Source organism: Chenopodium album, chromosome 8 (assembly GCF_948465745.1).
Source record: "Chenopodium album chromosome 8, dcCheAlbu1.1, whole genome shotgun sequence".
In the NCBI taxonomy this organism is placed as follows: Eukaryota; Viridiplantae; Streptophyta; class Magnoliopsida; order Caryophyllales; family Amaranthaceae; genus Chenopodium; species Chenopodium album.
This window is the reverse complement of record NC_137841.1, coordinates 71180322-71204398: the sequence shown is the minus strand read 5'-3', so window position 1 is coordinate 71204398 and position 24077 is coordinate 71180322. Positions and strand designations below refer to the sequence as shown.

At 31.9% G+C, this 24077-nt stretch overlaps 1 protein-coding gene and 1 pseudogene across 3 annotated transcripts; one reads left to right on the top strand and one right to left on the bottom strand.

Annotated features, from left to right (window-relative positions):
- Positions 1-20: 20 nt before the first annotated feature.
- On the bottom strand, positions 21-5448 carry LOC145642220 (calcium/calmodulin-regulated receptor-like kinase 2). 2 transcript variants are annotated; one of them, XM_081693326.1, is made up of 8 exons: positions 5276-5448; positions 3539-3910; positions 2269-2422; positions 2006-2132; positions 1683-1765; positions 1225-1296; positions 677-880; positions 21-539 (listed from the first exon to the last, which is right to left on the bottom strand). In XM_081693326.1, exons 2-8 carry the CDS (start codon positions 3850-3852, stop codon positions 243-245), a joined length of 1251 nt encoding a protein of 416 aa, XP_081549452.1. In that variant the 5' UTR covers positions 3853-3910; positions 5276-5448; the 3' UTR covers positions 21-242. The 2 variants fall into 2 exon arrangements, with proteins under 2 accessions (XP_081549452.1, XP_081549453.1); XM_081693327.1 differs by having other exon boundaries at positions 3539-3760.
- Positions 5449-11059: 5611 nt separating this feature from the next.
- Positions 11060-17415, top strand: LOC145556511 (GDSL esterase/lipase 7-like; annotated as a pseudogene). The gene is made up of 5 exons (XR_014091876.1): positions 11060-11491; positions 11683-11804; positions 15303-15545; positions 15830-16109; positions 17092-17415. The product of XR_014091876.1 is annotated as a GDSL esterase/lipase 7-like (transcript).
- The last annotated feature ends 6662 nt before the right edge of the window (positions 17416-24077 follow it).

Genomic DNA, 24077 nt, shown 5'->3' with positions numbered 1-24077 from the left:
TGACAACCAAGCACCGTGAGTATAGTTATCGCAGAGGAGTTGTAAGTCCTACCTGCATTAGTTTCTTATGTTCCATGTATTTACATTCACTACGATGTACATTGTACATAGTACAAATTTAACACAATTTTTCTTCCTGAAATTTGCTGCTTATATATATTCTATGTCGAACCAATTTAGGGATTGTATTTAGTATTTACAACTGTGCTTTGTGGGATAAAAAAAAAGGGACTAGGATGAACTTAATTTTCATTCCGGCTCAAAATTTTACTCAACTCCACTTGTTGGTCTTCGATCATACTTGTTAATCGGTTAAGATCATCCCCAGCAAATGACATTGTTCCAACTTTAGGCAGACGTCTCTGTTTTATCTTTACTATAGCCTGAGAGATTTCTCCGCTACTAGGGCGCTTCCTTGGTGTCTTATGTAAACATCTGAAAGCAATTTTAGCCAAACTCTTCGCTTCTTCCGAGCTGCATTTCCCGATCAGTCGCTTGTCAAGTATCTCGTCAACTCCTCCATCTGGGTCCATTGTCGCCTTTACAAGAAAATAAAAGACAATTTCTGTCAAGATTACAAGATTCTAAAATAGAATTTGATTCCTCTAATAAGAAATTCTGTCAAAGAACTAGCAGAATATCAAGTGTTTCAGAGACGTGGAAGGAAAAGACTCACAAGATTGACATAATCCATCAAGTTTTGGTGTGGATGTATGGCAGTTATAAGCTCAAAAAAGATAACCCCTAAGCTGTAGATATCACTCTTTAAACTGGACTTGCTTGTAGAGATATATGCAGGATCCATGTAACCATATGTACCTTTCAGGCTTGATTTACGCCCATCAAAAACCTCTTCCTTTGAAAGCCCAAAATCAGCGACCTAACAACAAATGCACAATTTGTATCAAGCGAATGAGAGTAATTGTTTCTAGAATTCTTGTACATACTTTGAATAAAGCCTGAAGTCATTTGTTTAATGACTTCAAACAAATTTTGTTAATTATGCACTGTAAACATAGCCACCACAGCATGCAGTCCAAAATCTCATATGAACATATCTCATGCATTGGCCCGTTGCTTGATGGAAACATAGTCATTTTTCAGGAAACTGCTTATGTTTGTTTTGTAGAGTAAACTCACATGTTTATTCAATAAGGGATCAATGGAATACAAATCCAATATATAGTGCCAGAGAGTACTTTTTTTCTTAGCTTTTATGCTTACCTTTGCTCTCATAGAGTGATCCAGTAATATATTAGCACTCTTCAAGTCCCGATGTACAACTGGTGGAACTGCCTGTTGCACAACACTCTGTCATAATCAGAAAACTTGAGCAAAAAGAGTATGGTAGAACTAGAAATTGTAATAGACTAACCTAAGGAGGGGTAGTATGAGTATTCTAGTAGTATTAGTTCACTAGGTTAATAGTCCTTAGTATATATAGAGAGGGAGGGGAAAGAAAAGAGTAGGCATGAATAGGGTTATTGGAAATGGAACATAGCAACATCAAGTTGTATAGGAGATTTGTAGGCTAAACCTACTACCTTTGTAAGCTTTCCGCCATTATCAATCAAAACATCAAGCTATCATTTATTCATCTTTATTCGTTTGCTTTGTTAAATCAGAATACTAAGCTAGAAAATCAGCCTATTACAGAAATTGGTAGATATCACATAACATACCCCCTCATGAAGATACTCAATTCCATGAGAAATATCAAGAGCAATTTGAAGTCTCTCATCCCAAGTCAATGTATCATCTTCACCTGCCATTATTTAAATCCATCAATTAATTTTTAGAAGAAAAAAAATACTTCGTATATGGTTTCAAAATTAAAAATATATACTTTGTATATAGCAAGAATAACGTCTGCTGAAAAAAAAAAAAAAAAAATTGATACAAAACCTTAGCTTTAAGGCCTTCAACATAAGTAAATAATGCAAGAGCCCAATTTGGGATGATAAAAAACTTGAAAAAGAGAGTAGATGGAAGGACCAGCACATACTGTATAATCTTTTTTCCAAACTGCCATTGCTCATGTACTCGTAAATTAACATGTATTGCCCTTTATCCACACAGTAGCCCACCAAATTCACTAAATTTCGGTGATGCAGTCTACCTAACAAAGATACCTGCATTTTTTAGATAATATTGTTATCAAATATTTGCACATTAGGCTGCAGACAAATGCTATACATTGTTCTGTCTATTTAGATTAAAGAATAGGCCTGAATGCTTTTAAGGTAAAGTCATAGATCGAATCTTTACCTCGGTCTGGAACTCTTTCTCACCCTGCCTAGAGTTGGAAGCTAGTACTTTGATGGCTGCCACTCCACCCGCAGGCATTGTTGCCTTGTATACTGGGCCAAACGATCCCTCTCCCAATATGTTTGTGAAATTTTGAGTAGCCTTCTGAATATCCCTGGCATTAGAATAGACCTGTTAGAATAGCAATTGCAAACATCTCCTTAGTATGAATCACTATCATAAGACTACTTTGACACCAAATCATCAATAAAGTCAGAAACAAGAGACACTGACCATGTAAACCAAAACAACACCTAAACTTGTCTTATTACAACAATAAGCCAGTATTTATTCTGTTGCTAGCAGAGTGATAAGGTCAACATATGACCTAACATTGTTTTGGTAGAATCGCCTTACTCTTTAGTTGGACAAAGGAAGAGAAGAGTCTGTTTAATTTAAATTGAAGACATCAAAGACACATTTCAGATAATCCTGAATCAGAACCAAGTATCATAATAGAGAAAGTGTCAGAGTAACTTAATTTCCAAATCAGCCCAAAGACTATCCATTTATATTTTCTTAGATGTTCATTTGCATAATTGCATCATCACTAACATCTTGTCAATACTCAATAGTACAAGATATTAAATAGATGATAGGTACCTTTCTCTACAAATATTCAAAAGTGTTGTAAAAATTTATCACAACATATGTCACTAAAGATGGTTCTCCATGTTCGTTTGTTTCATTATGAAATGACAGTAAGCAACCATTGTCCACTTGTCCCCCAATATTTTTATACAGGCAAAACAAGTTGCGAGTTGACCTATAAATTGTAGATGCATTGACCCAGCAAGAAACAAGTTAAGTAGCTTGACCAACAATATTTTAATCACAACTGCAAAATAATATGCATAAAACCTATGTCAAAATGATGAACAACTAGAACCAAGGTATTTGCCATTGGCTCATTTTCTACCCCATCAACACTATGGCATGGTCATCTTGAAATAATCATGATTTCAGGACTTGAAATTTGCATTTACTTGATTAAAATAAAAAAATAAGGGAACAATATAGGAGTTTTTTTTTTTTTTTTCTTCTTCTTTTTTTTTTTTTCAGATAGATAGGCAGAAATCAAATAAATGACCAAGGTAAAAAAAAAACCTACCCCCACCCTCCCTTCCTGATATATTATACTAGTATTTCTCTATATACCCTATGACTCAATGAGAGAAGCATCAAGAGGCAGAACATCGTAAAGCACCAATTGAGGCCATAGAAAACCTACTTGTACAAGTATTTTGGTATGCCTGAAACTGAAGTTGTTCGATCCTTATTATGATGATTCAACCATAAGGGTGGCAAGCTTTTGGCTGGGAGATCTGGTAGAGGGACAACAACAGATTCTGACATCGAGGCACTCGAGTCTAGTCCCAGGCCACAGCCATTCTTGCGGATCGGGCGATTTGATATACCAAGATTCTCTAAATCTGAGCGCCTCTTGTACCATCTAAAACAGAAAAATACCACTGACGATATGAAAATGCCTAACAAAACTCCTGCAGAGGAGCATATAATGGCCAACTCAGTTTTGTTAACCATGCTTTGATTTCTTTATGTATGTAGGCAATGAGAGCATCTTAAACTTCTTTTGAGCTGACTGCATAACAAAGTTAGATAAGAGGTGAATTACAAATAATTGATTGAAAACAAAACATACAACCTAGGTAGTGTTTAACTGAACATCAATTCCTTGAAATATAAAACCAGATTGCCTCTATTCTTACATGACTGCCCAAGCCTTATAATCATTGAGCTACGAAAACTAATACCGTCAAGAAGAGCCAGGATAACAACACTAATAACTGAGCAAGCAAAACACATAAATCTTGTGAAACTTTTGCCCTTACATCTACTGTCATATGAATGGGAAACTCTATAATCTATCAGGTTGCAGCTAGCTAATCTTGTTGACCACTATGTATCCATACAAAGAGAATTAAACAACAAATTTGAGTTGCACTATGCAAATGGTTCCATACATAAATTCTAAACATTACATATTGTACAATTTTGTCCGGGGAAGGAAACTTAGTATTACTTGAAACCCGATGTTTTTTACCTAGACAGTCTGCCTCCACATGCCCCAATTATAGTCTCAACTCTCAAGGGCACTTAACTCATCTATTGAATTACTCTGATTAGGATTAAGTGACAAGTCATAAAACTTTCAAATGGACTTAAATCAAAGAAAACAGCGGAAAAAAAGGGCAATGTCAGCCCTAAATAAAGTATAGCACTAGCTAAAATAGTCTATAGATGATCTATAATGTCCTTGCATACAAAATTTTGAATTTTGACACGGCCTTACCAAGTTGTCATAACCTGAACCTAAATTCGTAATCTATAAGATTGCCTAACATGGACCGGACAACACGCGATGAATCAATGACTATCATCATGATGGCCTAATGTGCACCGATGTAGGCACAGCTTTGCATCAGCAATTTTCCCTTCAAAAAAGCAAAATCCCCTTCTAACATTTTTTTTCTTTAACCTTAGAGTCAATACAAACAAATGTGGAAGAACAAAGCAAATCCTAAAATTTCCTTATTCTTAAGATTCAAAGGTGAGCCCTGATTGCATTTGCATAACAGAGATTTTTAAAAACACCCTAAAATAGTTATTCACTGCTTAACATGACAATGCTATTCCTAAAAATACCAACAAATTCTTCTCATTGGAACTATTTACATAAACAATCATACAAATAAAATTAGGGTTTGCAATTATCATTCACCATTTTGCCATATCATACAATTAAACCAAGACAACAAAATCTCACAAATAAACACAACAAACAAATATCATAAAACAAACAATTAATGGAAATCCTGAAGCTTTATGATAAATTCATGAACTGGGTTTTGCGCAAACAACAAAATTAACATCAAATTGCAACAGAAATTATGAAAAATTGCATAATTTTCAAAAATATAATCGTTGATCACTAAAGAGAACTTACCCTTTTATTGCAACAAGATGAAAACCCAGAAAGATTGTAGCTTTGCAAACCCAAAAATCAAAATTATAGTGGGTTTAGTAGTAGTTGTTTAGACGATTAAAGAGAGAAGACTTGGACTGATTCTTGATGGAGTTGGTAGAAAATACGGAGTATTTATTTGTTTTTAATAAAGAATACAAAAATGAAAGAGGAATAATTATATAGAGCAAGAAAAAGAGGGAATTGGCTAAGTGATGTTTGCTTTAGGAGACAAACAACTCATACAAGTTACAACTAAATTGACGCGCTTGTGTTAATTAGTCCAAGTGGAGGAGGGGTAATAGTCCATAATGGAATGGAATGGACCCGTGCATCATATATTATCCGAATTTGAAAATACGATATTTTAGATATCGTATATTTAAGGGACAAGAGGTTTATACGGAGTAGTAAATAAAGTAAGTCCGATTCAATGTTTTAACATGGGAAGTGATTATTGAAGTTGTTGATGGAAACCCGAATTCCTCATCTTCGTGCTTTAGAGATAAAAGTTCATATTAGTAATTACATAATTAATAATGTCTAATCTTAGAAGCTATGTATTGGATGTGATTCATTTATAGTTCAACAAATTTCAACTTTGTCTAATCTTCAATTTTCTATTTATGTACTTGTTGATGACAGATCAATAGATCATGTACCATCATACCATATACCTCTAGCATATATGATTAATTCCTTACATTTGACTGACACTTCTTAAATATTTTAAGTTACTGATTTAGAATGGGGATAAATCTATGGTTTAGTGTCAGAGATCTAAGTCTAATTGTTGTTTGTTTTCTGATACTACCAGTGCACCAATAGGCAATAACTGATGTAAAGCATCACAAGTACATGAACTCCTACATAGGACTTGTACACTTAATTGTGACCGGCTTGATCATTCACCGAGGCAGCAAGCAAGCAGTGAACCGCCGTGAGGAGTGGGTGTATGTGTATCACTGTATTGGTAGGATACAAATTTGCTAACACTGTCGTTCCTAGCCTTAGCTTAACGTATGATATCAATACTAAATATAGTTTAGGTTAATCTTTCCCTTCAAAACCACAATTTTGAAAAGAAAAAAATGAATTAGCCTCAAAATCATAAACTGTTTAAACATTTAAGGTCTTATAATCATAGAACTTAGGGCTTGTTTGGTATCGTTTTTTGTTTTCAGTTTTTTGTATTTTTGAAAACTAAAAACCAAAAACAGGAAACAGGAAAAAGGTGTTTCCATTTTTTGGTTGTCAGTTTTCAAAATTATTATGATATTAATAAGTTTAACTAATTTTTTATTCATTATATGATATATATCATATGATTTAAAGAAACAAAAAATCAAAAAACAGAAAACTACAGTGATGCCAAACGAACCCTTAATTAGTAAATTGTGAATTTAGGGCTTTATCATAGAACTATATACAAATTTAGGGTCTTATCATAGAACATTTACAAGCTTAGGGTCTTATCATAGAACATTTGCTACTAAACATTTATTATTTTGCTAGTATCATAGAACATTTAGGGTCTTATCATAGAGCTATATACAAATTTCAAAGATGTATATTAACTTACATACAAGTTCTAGTGACATTGTATTACGAATTTATAATGGACAATAATTTCAATTGAAGCATAACTGAAAATCTACTTCGTATGTGTTTTTACTTACTTATAACTAGGGCTGGCAAAATCTGACCCGACCCGAAAACACGACCCGAACCCGACCTGAAAATAGCGGATTAGGGTTGAGGTTTTCGACCCGAAAACTTAAATGGGTCGACACGAACCCGACCTGATTTTTAAATGGGTTAGGTTAAGGTTGGAAATCCTAACCCGAAAATAACCCATATAACCCGAAAAAAAAAAATTCAGATCATTATAGGTAACCCAAACTCATTTAAGTTAACAAAAATATCTATTTATATATAAAAAAACCCAAAGAAAACCTTTAGCCCAGCCCAAATCGAAATGAGCCATCCTAATAAAACCAAAAACCCTAAACTCCTTCTTTCTTTTTCACTTAACTCAGCCGCTTCTCACCCTTTCTCTCTCTTAAAATTTCTCTCTCTTAAATCCCTAAACTACTCTCTAATCTTTTTCAACCCCTAAATTCCTCTCTAATCCTTGGATTTTCGTCAATCTATGCTTCCTGCTAAACACTTCACCTTCTTCTCAACATCTACTTCATCATTTCAAGGTATTTGTTGTTTTATATGTATTTGTTTTATGAAAAATACGGTTTGGTCATGCTAAAGTACAGTTTTATATGCTAATAATAGTTTTTATTTTATATTAAATTGTTGTTGATTTGTTATGATTTCTGTTGTTAATTGTTGTTTTGCATGTTTTTATACGAATTTATCATGCTAATTAATATTAATAGTTGTTGTATTTATACGGTTTTACATACGAAATTTTGTTCTTAATTATTGTTTGTGTTATTTTTTATGGCAGCAAGTTGCAGCTACTCAAATCCATCTTTCTTACAAAGAGGAGAAGATTCATTCCACTATGGAGGGTGGGCATAACCAAGAGAATTGAAGATTTTATTTAAATCAGTATAGCTTTTAAAATTCAATTTGTAATTTGTCAAGTAGACTACTTAGTTTGTAATCTATTAAGTAGTTTTGTTAGACAATTTTGTTTGGGTTTGAATCTCTGTTTTGCTTGAGAATTTAAAATGCAATTGAATGAACTGCAAAAAAAATATTATTTTGAGTGAATAAATCAGATTGGCTGGGTTGACCCAACCCAAATAAATCATCCTTTTTTAAGACCTAAAAAAGTTTTGGGTCAAATCAGGTCATTTTCGGGTTGACCCGAACCCGAAAAATTCAGGTTCAGGTTGAGGTTTTCAACCCGAAATGTTAAATGGATCAGGTTCAGGTCAGGGGATAGCTGACCCGAAATCAGCTGACCCGAACACGAACCCGACCCGACCTGATCCGATTGCCAGCCCTACTTATAACTTAATAAGCTTGAAAACACAATGTGGCTGTCCTGGATGACACCATGGATTGTAAGCCTTGTACTGAGCCCAAAACATGCTATGACAAGCCAATCAATAAAGCCCATTAACAAGAAGCCCAATAAAATACCCATCATACAGTTTTCCAAGAATTGATACTTCTTCATTAGTCCATCATACTGAAATTTAGGTTCAAATCAACAAAATCAGCTGCCATGTGAATATTCCATCCAACCATATACTCCCTCCGTTTTTAAATATTTGCTCCACTTTTTTTTTTTTTCGGCCGTTTTTAAATACTTGCTCCATTTTTTTTTTTGGAAAGCTTTTACAATATTTAAATCATTTCTCACACTTAATGAACCCAACATAATACTCTCTCTCCTCATATTCTTCCACTACTTTTGCTTTTTACAATATTTTATTCTCTCAACTACCCCACTACCTCCATATTTTATCACTTTCTCCACTTTCTTCTATCACTTCGCGCATGGAGAAATGGAGCAAGTATTTAAAACTCCATATTTTATTATTTTATTACTTTCTCCACTTTCTTCTAAAACTCCGCGCATGGAGAAATGAAGCAAGTATTTAAAAATGGAGAGAGTAATATATAAAAATAGTATTTCATATACGTAGTATTTTTTTTGGGTGTACTACCCAGTTCACCCTTTAGGCTAATTTTAAGAGTGTATCTTACAGTTCACCCTTTAGGCTAATTTTAAGAGTGTATCTTACAAATGTCATTCTATGTACTTCATGTATAGTATAAGTGCAAAGTTATAACAAAGTTGGACGTTAGATTATTTTCAAATACCCCATATAATATATTGAAAAATAAAATAGAAAATAAAGAAAATTAACTAATTAATACTAAGACGTCTTCACCTTAAAAAAAATAATATTAAGTAAAAATAAGTTCAGTTCAGTAAAATTAAGTTCAGTTCAGTAAAAATAATTTCAGTTCTGTAAAAATAAGTTCAGTAAAATTCAGTTTTCTTAAAGAAGAATTATAATAGGAAATCAGTAAAAATAATTTCAATTCAGTAAAAATAATTTCAGTTTAGTAAAATTAATTTAAGTTCAGTAAAAATAAATTAATTTCAGCAAATATAATTTTATTTCAGTAAAAATAATTTCAGTTTAAGCAAAAAATAAGGTGAAGAGACGGGGCCTAAGTGACTGGAAAGTTTCTGTTGCAAACTTTTGCAACAAAAGGATTAAGAATACCGTTGAACAATAGCGGATATCTTGAGAAACCTTAAAAGTGTGAGTTGTCTAGCTGGAATAAAGGACTTTTTGCCTCTTTCTCATAGAATGAATGGAGCCTGCGTAAAGACTAAAGAGTTATAAAAAAGGAGGAGGGGGGGGGGGGGTGTTAGATGGGAATTGGAAAGTGTCGCTATGTTGATGATTTAAGGTAAATTAGACAAAGTTAAAATTAATAAAGTATATTTTTTAAAAAATTTAAGGTAAGGCCGAGAGGGTAAGGGATCTCCAACTTTAAAGTGTCTTTTATTGGAATTAAACCCCCAACCTCAAGATTGGAAGGTGCAATCTTTTCCATTAAATCAAGCTTATATTGAAGCGAAGATTCGAGGAACATTGAACTAATTCACACCCAGCCACCACATACCACTATCTGTAAATTTTTGAATCCATCAATTATTGATGGAACATTGAAGTTTATATTGAAGCGAAGATTCGAGGATATACTTTACTATTTTAGGGTAAGATATTATTCAAGGTGAGATATGTCTCCACTTGAATTTGTCTTGATGATAAAAATACAAAAAATCCATCATTATCTTGAATCAATATAATTTTTCTATATATAATACAGAAAACTACTGGATATGTTGTACTCTACTGTATGCATTAGTTATCTTTATGTTTGAATGTTCATATATGTTGCAAATTTCACATTGTACATTATAAAGACAAACTTTTAAATAAATCAGATGTATAAATGGTACATCTGTTATAAAGTGATTATTTTAATCATTGTTTGGTTTTCTAATGAATAACGAATAGACGTGCACTTATTAAACTAATGATATACACTATTCAGCTGGTATAGATTTTTCTAATGATGGGTGTATATGGACACTTCCTAAGCTAACTTATACTTTAGGGAGGGAATTAGTACATGGAGAAATAAATAAGAATAAAATCTTTCCATGCTTGATCATTTCAAAAGTCAATTATAAACAAATTCCCTTAAATTCACCATTTTCCAATTTTAAAATACTTTATACAAATGAAACTAATAATGCATATGTAATTAGACATTTGGCAATCGTCTATTTTTTTTTTTGAAAGGTTGACAATCGTCATTTATCTATTCATAAAATAGTCAGTTTAGGCCATGTATAGATAAAAATCATTTAATCGTCCATCCAAAATGATGCGTAATATCAAATTTCACCATCGGCCATTTCCTAATTATAAACCATTTTTACAACGTTTTTCTTTAAGTGAAACTAGTACACCTTAATGCAAATAAAATTACATATACAATTAGACACTTACCAATCGTACGTCAAGTTGTTAGATAGACAGTTTAGGCCATGTATCAAGAGAACGATATTACTTAATCATCTATCCAAATTAAACGACATTCTCATGGAAAAGACAGTACACAATCTCTCAAAATTGTCAACAAATAAAATAAAAATGATTATTTCCCATATTAGCAAGAAAGCAACGTGACGATTGACGCGGATTGCATCATTAAATCTTGAACCCCTTTTCTTTTCATATTCTTCCCTCTTTATTCTTTAATTAAATTAAAAAGCAACATAATTTATAAATTCCCACTAATTTTCGTATATAAATGTGGCTTTCATGTTCGACTGTTTGTATTTGATAACCCCTTCTATCTTTTCACCAGGCTTTACGGAACACTCATCTTTTTCCATATAAATACATAAAAAAAGCTCCATATTTCTACCAAAAATACAGAAAATAATGGTTCCAAGAAATATATTCTTGCACATATTATTCTTATTTTTCTCAAATTTTCTGTCCACAAAATGTAGTTCACCACAACCTCTTGTTCCTGCGTTTTATGTCTTTGGTGATTCATTATTCGATAGTGGAAATAATAATTTATTGCCTACGTTGGCTAAGGCTAATTATTTTCCGTATGGTCTCAATTTTCCTGGAAGTTTACCTACGGGAAGATTTACTAATGGAAAAACTGTTGTCGATTTTATAGGTACGTATGTTCTATTTTATATAGCACACTTATTCTTATTGTTCGGTTATTTTTTTAGTTTATAAACGTGTACAAATTAATGTTACGTAGTGAAATTTTTAACATTAATTTCTTAGTTCTTGCTCCCTTGGAATTCTTGCGGTTGAGCTTCAATTGATTGGTTTGAGTTTGCTATATTGCTATGTATGTAGCTGATTATCTTGGAGTGCCATATCCTCCACCGCGAGTTAGCGTATTCCGGCCAACGTCGTACACGGGATACAACTATGCCTCTGGATCTTGCGGAATTCTTCCTGAAACCGGAAAGTTTATCGTAAGCAATACTAATTTAAACTCAAATTGTCGCTTTTAAAATTTTCATTATGTTAGATTTTGTGAAACTCCACATACATGTACATCAGTACATTATACACGTTCAATATGATGCATTAGTTTAATTAGTTAATACTTCCCTCCCGATTCTAGATAATTTTGGATCGATGATCTCTCTATACAACAAAATAAGAGTTAAAATATAATATGGAGTATATAGGCTGAATATATGGTGCCATTGATTGTGTCTTAGAAATATTTTTGTGCATTTCAATGTGATATACTGATATGGAACATTGACACGCATATGGGTATGTTGTATCTTGTATGTATATATTATTGCCATTTAGGCCCAACTTATCTTCATTGTAATATACTTTATTACTTTATTTTTTGGCTAATTTTCATTTTTCAACTATTGTACACATACATGTATAATACCACCTCTTATCCTACTCGATTAGTGGCTTAGTGGTGATATAATTATGACAGTAAATCAAACAAATAAAGTAAAAAAATCATACCTTTTGATCTTCCGACATCATAATTTTTATTGGAGATCATATGTTCAAGAATTTACTTAGTTGACATCGAAATTGAAGGGCAATTGTTATTCACTTTTTTGCGCCCTACATATACCATGGATTATATGTTTGTTCATAAACATGAATTCTATATGATTAATCGATTTAGCTACTTCTTCCATCCCAAATAGCTAAGCTATAAGTGACTTATAGTCTCTAATTATCGGTACTCCAAATAGATAGGCAGGATAGACTCGTAAGTCCTAACCAAATTTTTTATGTCCTGCTTATTTTAAATATTTTACATTTAAATATACCCGAATGTATGTAAGCTTTTTCTTCATTTAGTTTTTAAATTTTGTTTACTCAAGCCATGTATGTGCCTATTTGGGGATAAAGTGTGTATGTGTTGCAAGACTAATAGTCCAATTGGATTTGGGTTGGAATTTGGGAAGTGCTATAGAAGTAAAGTGAACTACTTAAGTCAAACTTGACCCAAAGAGTGTTCATATGGGCTACAAGAAAGTGAGGCCCACACGTTTTCCAAAGTAACAAAAAAATAAGAGCGAAAAAAGTGTAAAAGAAAGTTCTGATGATATAAGTGTAGTGTCTCTCAATCTCTAATGTCCATGGGACCATGGCCCATGATTATCATAGAATTTGTAAATCTGACTTTTTAAAAGTTTATTTTATTTTTATTATTATTATTTTTTTAAATACTACCTCCATTTTTTTATTTATTTTTTATTATTTACAACTTTAGAATATCTATATCTCATAAATTATATCATAAATAATATAAAACGAAGGTAGTAAAAAAAAAATCCATCGTTTGTCTCGTTTAAAACTTTTATATTTGTTAATACACAAAGAAATAAATATAATTGCAAGATAATTAATCAAATTGGTTTTTACTTCCTCCGTTTTCTTTTACTTGCAATACTTCCCTAAAAAGGAAATGTCACAATACTTGCAACACACTATAAAAGGAAATTTAGGGAAAAAATATACTATTTACCTTGTTTAAAGCACATGGCCCACTAAATTACACTCCTGATAACCACTAATCCTATTTTATTATTTCATGTAAACCCCGCCTTTTTTAATTACCGCGCTAAAGGTTGTGTTGCATCTAAAGAAAAACGGAGGAAGTATAATACGAGTATTAAATTTTATAACTCCGTAACATATAGACAAAGATATTTATGTTTAAACACAGATATATTCAGAGGTGTCAAATCGGGTACCCAGATGGAGTTTGGGTTGACCCACGATGGGTCGGGACGTTTGGGTCGGGTAATGATGGGTCATTTTAATCTTACAAACCAAATCAAATCGGGTTGAGCTTCATCAGATTCGGGTTAAAGTTGAGTTCAAGTATGGTCGGATACAAATCGAATTGGGTCGAGTCAAATTCAAGTCGAGTCATATCGAGTTAAGATGAACTCGGATCCGGATTTTATTGGGTTTATTTGGGTCAAAGTGAATTTATTTGACTTTGGATCGGGTTATTTCGAATTCGATTAGATCTTGGTTCAAATCACTTCAGTTCTGATTAAAATTTGAATGTGGTTGCTTCGATTATTAGCTCAATCTCAGTTATAATACTTTAGTTTTGGTTTTGGGTCGAATAATTTAAATTTGGGAAATTAGGAGCTGAACTGATTAGACCTGAACTGAACTGAAATTAATCTGAAGTGAACAGGCCCTAGCTAAGTTCAGATCGATTATATCATATAATTTTAGATAATTTTATACAAATTCATATTAGTTCAGATAAATTCACATTAGTTTAAATAAATTCAGATAAGTTTGAATAATTTCATATATATTAAGATGAATTAATATATGTTCAGATTATTTCATATAATTATGATATTTTCTTATAAATTCAAATAATTTCAGCTAACTTCAATAAATTCAGATAGTTTCAAATTGATACAGAGTATGAGTTTAGATAAATTTAGATACGTTTATATAAATTCAAATAAATTTAGAATTGTTTTATATAAATTTAGAAGTTCAATTAAGCTGAAATAAATACATATTCGTCAAAATCAGGTGAATATAACACACCAAATTACATTAATATATCATAAATATATATTTATATTATAAATTTCAAATTTTATACATTGGAAGTATATTTTATGGTATATAATGATAATATTGGATTTTTTTACTTTAGAGTGCTAAAATCATGGATTAATTCACTAATATATCGATCAATGTACTATTCCTATAATGTTGACTCGATTCAAACATATACTTATTGCTTTGCGTTACTTTTGTGGTATCTCAATTGTTACTATTCATTTGTTTATTTATTCTTTTACCATTTTATTATAGTACTCCGTATCAATTAATCAATTATCATTTTTTTTTTATGACTCCCTTCTTTGTTCTCTCTACAAATTCTATAATTCACAACTTGAATGTTGACTTAAGAAAGACTTCATCAAACAACGTAAATCAAATGTAAGGATATATGATTCTAAGGTTGAGCCATCAACCATTCTCTACCACAAATGTATAGTGGTAAAGAATTTGATTTCAAGATAGAACAAAAAGTTATATATGTTTAAAAGCAAGCTGGGTTTAATTGAATTATGAGTAATTTCGTGTCGGTTTTAATTGGGTCATAGGAAGTTTTAAATCGGATAATTAAAGATCGGGTAAAAAGTTGTATTTTTTCGGGTCTAAATGGTTACAGGTAGATTTCATTTCGGGCTAGATCGAATTCAGATCTTATATTATCGGGTCTTATTGGTTTCGGTTTTAATATGAGTCGATTTCAAATTGGGTTTGGATCATAAATTACCAGGTGGAGTCGGTTTCGAGATAACGTCGAGTCGACTCCAGATCGAATTCGGATAAAATATATCCGGGTCCAACAAGTTCGAAAACAGTTCGGTTTCAAGTAAACCTTTCGGGTCGGTTAAGTTTTTGACACCCCTAGATATATTATTTTGCAGGGTGAATGCTTGAATTTGGATGAACAAATGAGAATGTTCAAAGAGACAGTGGAAAAACAGTTGTCTTCAAAATACAAAAACTCGGCTGAGCTTTCCCAATACATGGCCAAGTCCATTTTCATTTTCTCAGTGGGAAATAATGATTACATCAACACTTATTTTGGTCCTTTTCAGACAAGAAAACAGTATAATCCTCAACAATTCGCACAACTCCTTGTTGATACATTATCACTAAAATTACAGGTATTTATTTTATCAATTTTTATATAGATTTGTTATTTTCATTTAATTTGTGTTATAATGAGATTATAATTGAGAACAACATTGTGTACATATTTACCAAAGTCTAGAATAATCTTTATTTACTTATTATCAAATTATAGTTTAAATTTCACTAACTAACATTATAAATGAATGTATGCTGTAAGTGAATCTGAATGTATGGAAAAACTGTTGCATCATTTTAAAAATTAGCTTTTGATTATTAATAGTATTTGATACGTACAATTTTCTTGTTAAAATTGCAGAAACTTTATAATTTCGGAGCAAGGAAGATTGTGGTGTTTGAGCTAGGTCCAATTGGTTGCATTCCATCAATTGTAAGGAGTTCAAAGCTAAATGGAAAATGCGATGAAAATAAAAATGAAATCGTTAATATGTTCAACACTAAGCTTGCATTATTGCTCAAGAATTTAACTTCTACTCTCCAAGACTCACATTTTATTATCGGAAAAGCACATGGACTAGGATATGATGCTGTCATCAATCAATCAATCAATCAATCAAAGCCTTAATCCCAAAAGTGGGGTCGGCTAACATGAACCAAATTTGATTATTCCGTGTAGTCATCAACATAAATCTTTCTCCTCCATCCCTTACGATCCAAAACTTCATCCTCACGTAAATCCATGCACTTCATATCCTTCCTCACTCCTTCCAACCAAGTCATCTTTGGTCTCCCTCTTCCTCGTTTAATCCCTCCATGGTCCCACTCTTCCACTCTTCGCACCGGTGCACCCTCGGGTCTCCGTCTTACATGTCCAAACCAACGCAGACGATTTTCCCTTAATTTATCTACAATGCCCGCCACACCTACTTTCTTGCGAATAACCTCATTTCTGATTCTATCTCTTAAAGTGTTTCCACACATCCACCTTAACATGCGCATTTCCGTAACCTCCATCTTTTTAATATGCTCTTTCTTAGAAGCCCAACATTCTGTACCATAGAGCAACACTGGTCTTATGGCAGTCCTGTAGAATTTTCCCTTCAACTTTAAGGGAATGCTGCGGTCGCATAGCACTCCCGTGGCCGCTCTCCATTTAAGCCACCCTGACTTAATCCTGTGGGTCACGTCTTGATCAATGTCACCATTCTTCTGGATGATCGACCCTAGGTACTTAAAACATTCACTCATGGTCAAATCCTTTCCATCCAAACTCACCACTATTTTTCTAAGGGTCTGTTCACATTTACTTAATTTTAGTTCAGCTCAAATTAGTTCAATTCAATTCAACTCCATTCAGTTCAGTTCAGCTCCTAATTTCACTCTCTCATAAAATATTCAGTTCAGTTCAGTGCAGCTCCAATCAGTTCAGTTCAGCTTCAATCAGTTCGGTTAAGTTCAGTTCAGTTCAATTCAATTCAGTAAATGTGAACAGGCCCTAAGCCTTTTCATATATTTCGTATGCAATAAGTTTTAACGTGTCCAATAGACCAATCCTTATAATTGACAACTAATTTAAAATATATGGACCTCGAAGTGACTCATGTACAAATAATGTTGCAGGGCTAAGTGATAGTAGCAATCCGTGTTGCAAAGCATGGGGAAATGGTACATTCTCGTGCATACCGGTGGAAGCACCATGCTCAGCCCCTGACGAAAACTACTTTTGGGATGGCTATCATCTAACTCAAGCAACATATTCTGTTATTGCATCTCATTGTATTAGTGGCTCTGATGTTTGCGTTCCTATGAATATCCAGCAGCTTGTTCAAGTTTAAGATTCAGTTTCTAGCTTAATTAGCGACTTAATGCTTGGATAAATAGATCAACATTATTATTGATAGATATATTAGCACATTTTTTTGATTAAAAATCAAGGAAATAATGAGGTAGATGATTTTTTTTCCTTAATCTCGAGATCGATTGGAGTTGATTGTTAGCCTTTTTATTTTAAAAAAGAAAAAGAATTTTCATCACCTAATAGTATAATGACAAAGTGATTCAAATGAAAAAAAATACTGAAAGTGATTTACTTGTATGCTTTTAAGAAGATTAACAATTACAATAATTTAGACACATCACAAATTTAAAGAGTAAAGATCGACAAAGAGGTATCAATATAACATACTTTTTTGTTTTAATTTTATTTCTATTTTTATTTGGTGAGAGAGACACAAAGATGGATGATGAGAATTGATCCTAGAATCTTCCAAAATCAGAAAAGAAGTTTTAACCACTTGGAGTGCATACACGATTTGATATTTTGTAGTTGATATTTATATACTTGTAGAGTTACTAAATGAAATATAGCCGGAGTAATTAACAAGTTAGACACTTATATTGATAGACTTGTTAATTTTGATATTTTCGACCCAATTATTAACCAATAATAGTAGGGCTGGCAAAAGCTGACCCGACCCGAAAACACGACCCGAACCCGACCTGAAAATAGCGGGTTAGGGTTGAGGTTTTCGACCCGAAAACTTAAATGGGTCGACACGAACCCGACCTGAAATTTAAATGGGTTAGGTTAAGGTTGGAAATCCTAACCCGAAATTGACCCATATAACCCGAAAACAGATCATTATTAAAAAAAATAACCAAAAAAAAAAAAAAAACCCCAAAGAAAACCTTTAGCCCAACCCAAATCAAAATGAGCCATCCTAATAAAACCAAAAACCCTAAACTCCTCCTTTCTTTTTTCCTTCACTCAGTCGCTTCTCACCATTTCTCTCTTTTAAAATTTCCCCCCTCTTAAAATTTCTCTCTCTTTAATCCCTAAACTCCTCTCTAATCTTTTTCAACCCCTAAATTCCTCTCTAATCCTTGGATTTTCATCAATCTATGTTTCCTGCTAAACACTTCACCTTCTTCTCAACATCTACTTCATCATTCCAAGGTATTTTTTGTTTTATATGTATTTGTTTTATGAGAAATACGGTTTGGTCATGCTAAAGTATAGTTTTATATGCTAATAATAGTTGTTATTTTCTGTTAAATTGTTGTTGATTTGTTATGATTTCTGTTGTTAATTGTTGTTTTGCATGTTTTTATACGAATTTATCATGCTAATTAATATTAATAGTTGTTGTGTTTATACGGTTTTACAAACTGAAATTTTGTTCTTAATTATTGTTTGTGTTATTTTTAATGGCAGCGAGTTGCGGCCACTCAAATCCATCTTTCTTTCAGAGAGGAGAAGATTCATTCCACTAGGGAGGGTGGGCATAATCAAGAGAATTGAAGATTTTATTTAAATCGCTATAGCTTTTGAAATTCAATTTGTAATTTGTTAAGTAGACTACTTGGTTTGTAATCTATTAAGTAGTTTTGTTAGACAATTTTGTTTGGGTTTGAATAGCTGTTTTGCTTGAGAATTTAAAATGCAATTGAATGAACTGCAAAAAAAAAAAAAAAAAAAAAAAAAAAACCTTTTGAATGAATAAAAATCAGATTGGCTGGGTGACCCAACCCAAATAAAATCAACCTTTTTTAAGTTCTTAAAAAAGTTTTGGGTCAAATCAGGTCATTTTCGGGTTGACCCGAACCCGAAAAAACCAGGTTCAGGTTGAGGTTTTCAACCCGAAATGTTAAATGGATCAGGTTCAGGTCAGGGGGTAGCTGACCCGAAATCAACTGACCCGAACACGAACCCGACCCGACCTGATCCGATTGCCAGCCCTAAATAATAGTTCAATACCACTATTTTATCAAACCTTTTTTTTTTTTTTTTTTTTTTTTTTTTTTTTAATTCTATTGTATTATTACAATGAACATGAATCTTATCGATTGATGAATTCCAGCCTTTTTTGTTTGTTAGATGAATTTTAGGCCAAGATATTATTTAAAGGTAAGTTTTGTCTTCACTTCAATTTGTTCAAATGATGAAACAAAATAAAATCCACCATTATCAATCAAATTTCTGCTTAAAACAAAAATTGGCCTGGCACTCTATTGTATGCATTATTTGTCTACAAAAAATATCATAATTTTCCCTAAAAAATTAACAATCACGTCTAAAAATAAACAAAATTACAATCACTAATAAATCACTATAAGTTTAGACATATGGTCCGGTCTTTTTGTTAATTAGTACATTTTTGTCATTATACTCGTATAAAGAAGGTTACATGTCTTAGGCGATTGTTAAAGAAAAATAGTTTTTCAAAATCCGATCCTAAAATAAGACTCTTAGTGATTTGATAACCCTAAGACCTTGTATTACAATCAACACAATAATAGATTGTGAGTGATTGTTTGACTTGACTTGATGATTTGATAATAACCTTAAACAAAGACCTTGTATGAGCATCACTACTGCAAAAAATCCCTATTGAGTCGCCTGTAAATGACCTAACGAGTCGACTCTACAGCCACCGACACGATAGCTTCCAACTTTAGGAGTCGCCTCAAAGGCGACTCGATAGCTTTTATATAAGTCGCCTATTAGTTGTTAGGTGACTCTATAGGTTAAGTTATTGTGTCACTTGTGGTTAAGGAGGCGATTTAATAGGTTAATCTATGGTGTCGCTTGTGTTGAAAGAGGCCACACGTAAAAAATCAACAATTTTTTCCAACTACATACTTTTATTAGCTCATATAATGTCAATATTTATGACACTTAGGCCCCGTTCTTTAAAGTTGCTCTGCTCTGCTCAAATCAAATCTGATCTGCTCTGCTCAAAAGAAATCTGCTCTGTTATGTACTGCTCTGCTCTATTTTCAAATAATAATTAATAATAACAATAATAATTAGTATTGTATTGATGATAATAATTTATTATTTTGAATAATTATTAATATTAAAAATAATTTTAATAATTATTAATATTAATAATAATTAATATTTATTAATCATAATAATAATTAATAATAATAGTTATCATTATAAATATTTAATAATTCAAACTATTAAGAATTAATATTTAATAATATTATTTATTAATAATTTCTAATAATTATAACAATTCTTTCAAATAAATAAATAATAATAATAACAATTAATAACAATTTCTTTTATAAACATTTGATATTATATTCACAATGTGTAGAAACATTATATGTATGTGGGTATTGATTGTTATTTCATTGAGTTGAATTATTTTTCAAATCTTTCCATACAATTCAAGAATTAAAAAAAAAAATCAGAGGTTGTTTTCAAGTAGTACTTTGTATATCATTATTATTTTTATGGTTAAAAATATGTTATTAAAACAAATTTATAAGTAAAATCATTATTACTCATTAAATCATTTTATTTTAAAACTTTGGTGAAATAAATAAAAGTAAACCGTTGTCTTTTATCTTTCTACTATTAACATATGTTAAATATGGTATACATATATTTATGTTTTCACTCACCTAAATCAATGGTATATGCACTTAGTAATAGTAATAGTAATAACAACAACATTAATAATAATAACATTGATAATAATAATAATAACAACAACAACAACAACAACAAAAACAACAACAACAACAACAACAACAACAACAACATTAATAATAATAATAGTAATAGTAGTAGTAATAGTAGTAGTAATAGTAGTAGTAGTAGTAGTAATAATAATAATAATAATAATAATAATAATAATAATAATAATAATAATAATAATAATAATAATAATAATAATAATAATAATAATAATAATAATAATAATAATAATAATAATAATAATAGGGTAGGATTTGCAATAGCTAGAGGAGTGGGGGCCCAGATTGTATCTCGGCTTCCCACTAATTTATTGTAGGTCGTATGACTTTTGTTTTTGAGATATAATAATAATAATAATAATAATAATAATAATAATAATAATAATAATAATAATAATAATAATAATAATAATAATAATAATAATGTTGAAATATCTGCTCTGTTCTGCTGACCCCTGCTCTGCTCTGCCCAGAAGCTCAAAATAACAGGGCCTTAACATGATTGATCTCTGGTTCTTTGCCTGGAAGGTTGAAGTTCTTGCCATTGTGCCAAAGTTACTTTATATGTATATATGATATTGTAACTATTTTTAATATATTATAAGAATCAACCTATCGAGTCGTGTCTTACGTATTAGGCGACTTATTAGGTAGTGGCCATATAATAAAGCACCTAACAAGTCGGACTTTTCAGAGTCGCCTGTATATAAGGTGCGACTTGTAAACATATCGAGTCGCCTCATACTAATAAAGCGACTTGTTAAGTTGGAGTTAAAATCAACAAAGCACCTAACGAGTCACCTAATATACATGAGGTGAGTTGATAGGTTAAGTCGCATCATATATGCATGTGACTCTATAATCTGACTTATTTGGTGGCTTAAATTAGATTTTCAAAGTCACTTGTATATAAGGTGCAACTCATTAACCTATTCAGTCGCTTTATACATATTAGGCAACTCATTAGGTGAGATTTATAGCTATCAAAGCTCACCTATTAAGTCGCCTACTATGTATAAGGCGACTCGACAGGTTTTCGAGTCGCACCTTACATACAAGTGACTTTGAATATCTAATTTAAACCACCAAATAAGTTGGGTTATAGAGTCGCATGGATAAATGGAGCGACTTGTTAGCCTATCAAGTCGCCTCATATATACTAGGCAACTCGTTAGGTGCTTTGTTGATTTTACCCCCAACTTAACAAGTCACCTAATAAGTATGAGGCGACTTGATAGGTTTGTAAGTCGCACCTCATGTACAAGTGACTCTAAAAGCCCGACTTATTAGGTGCACCTTATCCGTTACCTATACTAATTTGATACAAAAACGCCCCGTAAAACTCAATGCATGCATAACAATGTTCACCTTTATACGCTATATTTAGGAAAATCATATAATAGGTTATGAATGAGCTATAGTTTGATGTTTACTGATAAATACATGTTACGTACCTATTTCTTATAAATGAGATTATCAATTCACAAAAATATCAATTTTACACCAATTTTGTATTGTTTAACATTAATTATGCCATTCTTTTTTGTTGTCTTATTTTTAAAAATCTTTATATATATTCCACAACAAATTAAAATACATTAATCCAAAGTACATAAAATATATTATTATGTGTGACATCGTTTAATCTGCCTCATAGTGCAGTTTCACAATATGACCTTAAATAAACGAGTTATAATAACATGTATTTAAAATATTTTTTCATTTATATGCGCATCGAAAACTATGAATAATGTTAATAGAAATAAACATAGGGAGTGAAGACAATGTGCCCTTCGGCATAATAGATTAATAGTTGGTTAAAATGTTTATGGAGCTAATTGTTCAATGAGATCAATTTATCCAAATGCCTAGTTGGCGACCACTTTTGATGCATGAGAACATTATTTAGTTAGTCTCATCACAACTTATGTAATCTTAATTCAACCTATTGAATCACATCTAAAGCACAAATTGATCAATTAAACGGATTAGGCAAATACTTTGTTCAATAATATCATGAGCAAAGCATTGGACGTTGGGCTTAGATGTTCCAAGTAAAATCCCAATGTCAAAATACGAGTCGAGAGATCGTATGGCTTGATGACACACACAGCCACAAACGATGGCTTATAGCCTCGCATCATAGGCTAGATGCCAAGGTAAGGCCTTTGAGAGCAACTCCAATGGTTGTAGCTAGGAACTTGCTTGCAATATTAAATAATCTCTAGCTACTAGCTTTATTATTGGAGTTTGAAAATGTAATTAGCTTGGTCAAGCAAATTAGCTTTGTCAAGCTAATAGCTTGGAAAAAAAACTTGCGAATTGCTAAAATAAAACAAATTAGAATAATAAAATGAAATTTATCAACGTATATGGAGGTGTGGTCCATTTAAACAGTAAGCTATTAGCTAGTGTTAGGAATATAGGAAAATATATTATTGTGATATATTTTCCATATAGATCTTATGATATTATATTTAGGATAATAATATATCTTAGTGATATTCTAAGATAGATTTATGGAAGTTTATATGATAGAGTTTATATTGTGTAGGTTATCTTTTGTAGGCTATAAATAATAGTCAAGATCATCAATACAATTCAAGCTATTCTCTCATAAATATTTTAGCATGGTATCAAGAGCAGGTTAAAATCTTGGGACCATTCACACAAATACTCCCCCTACCGGTGGGTTAGTTTATTAAACCCACCGGTGGGATTCATAAATTTGCTTCCGCTATGCAATAGTATTACTCTTTGAAATTTCTATTTTTGGTTTAATCTTTTTTTTTTTTTTATGGAATAACCATGTGATACGTGGGTTATTATTGGTGTATGTGATCAATATGAATGATCATATGTGATTTGGTTAGGTTGTAGTGTTTGAGTGTGCTTCCTCCATTATTGCATCTCCATGGAGATGAAGAAAAGCCACGTTTGGCGTATTTTTTATTATATAAAAAAAAAAAGTTTTGCAGAAGACCACGGACACCAGCAAAGGGCCTAACATAAGAAGATTACGGACACCAGCGAAGGGCCTGGCAGAAGAAGATTACGGACACCAGCGAAGGGCCGTGGCAGAAGAAGATTACGGACACCAGCGAAGGGCCGTG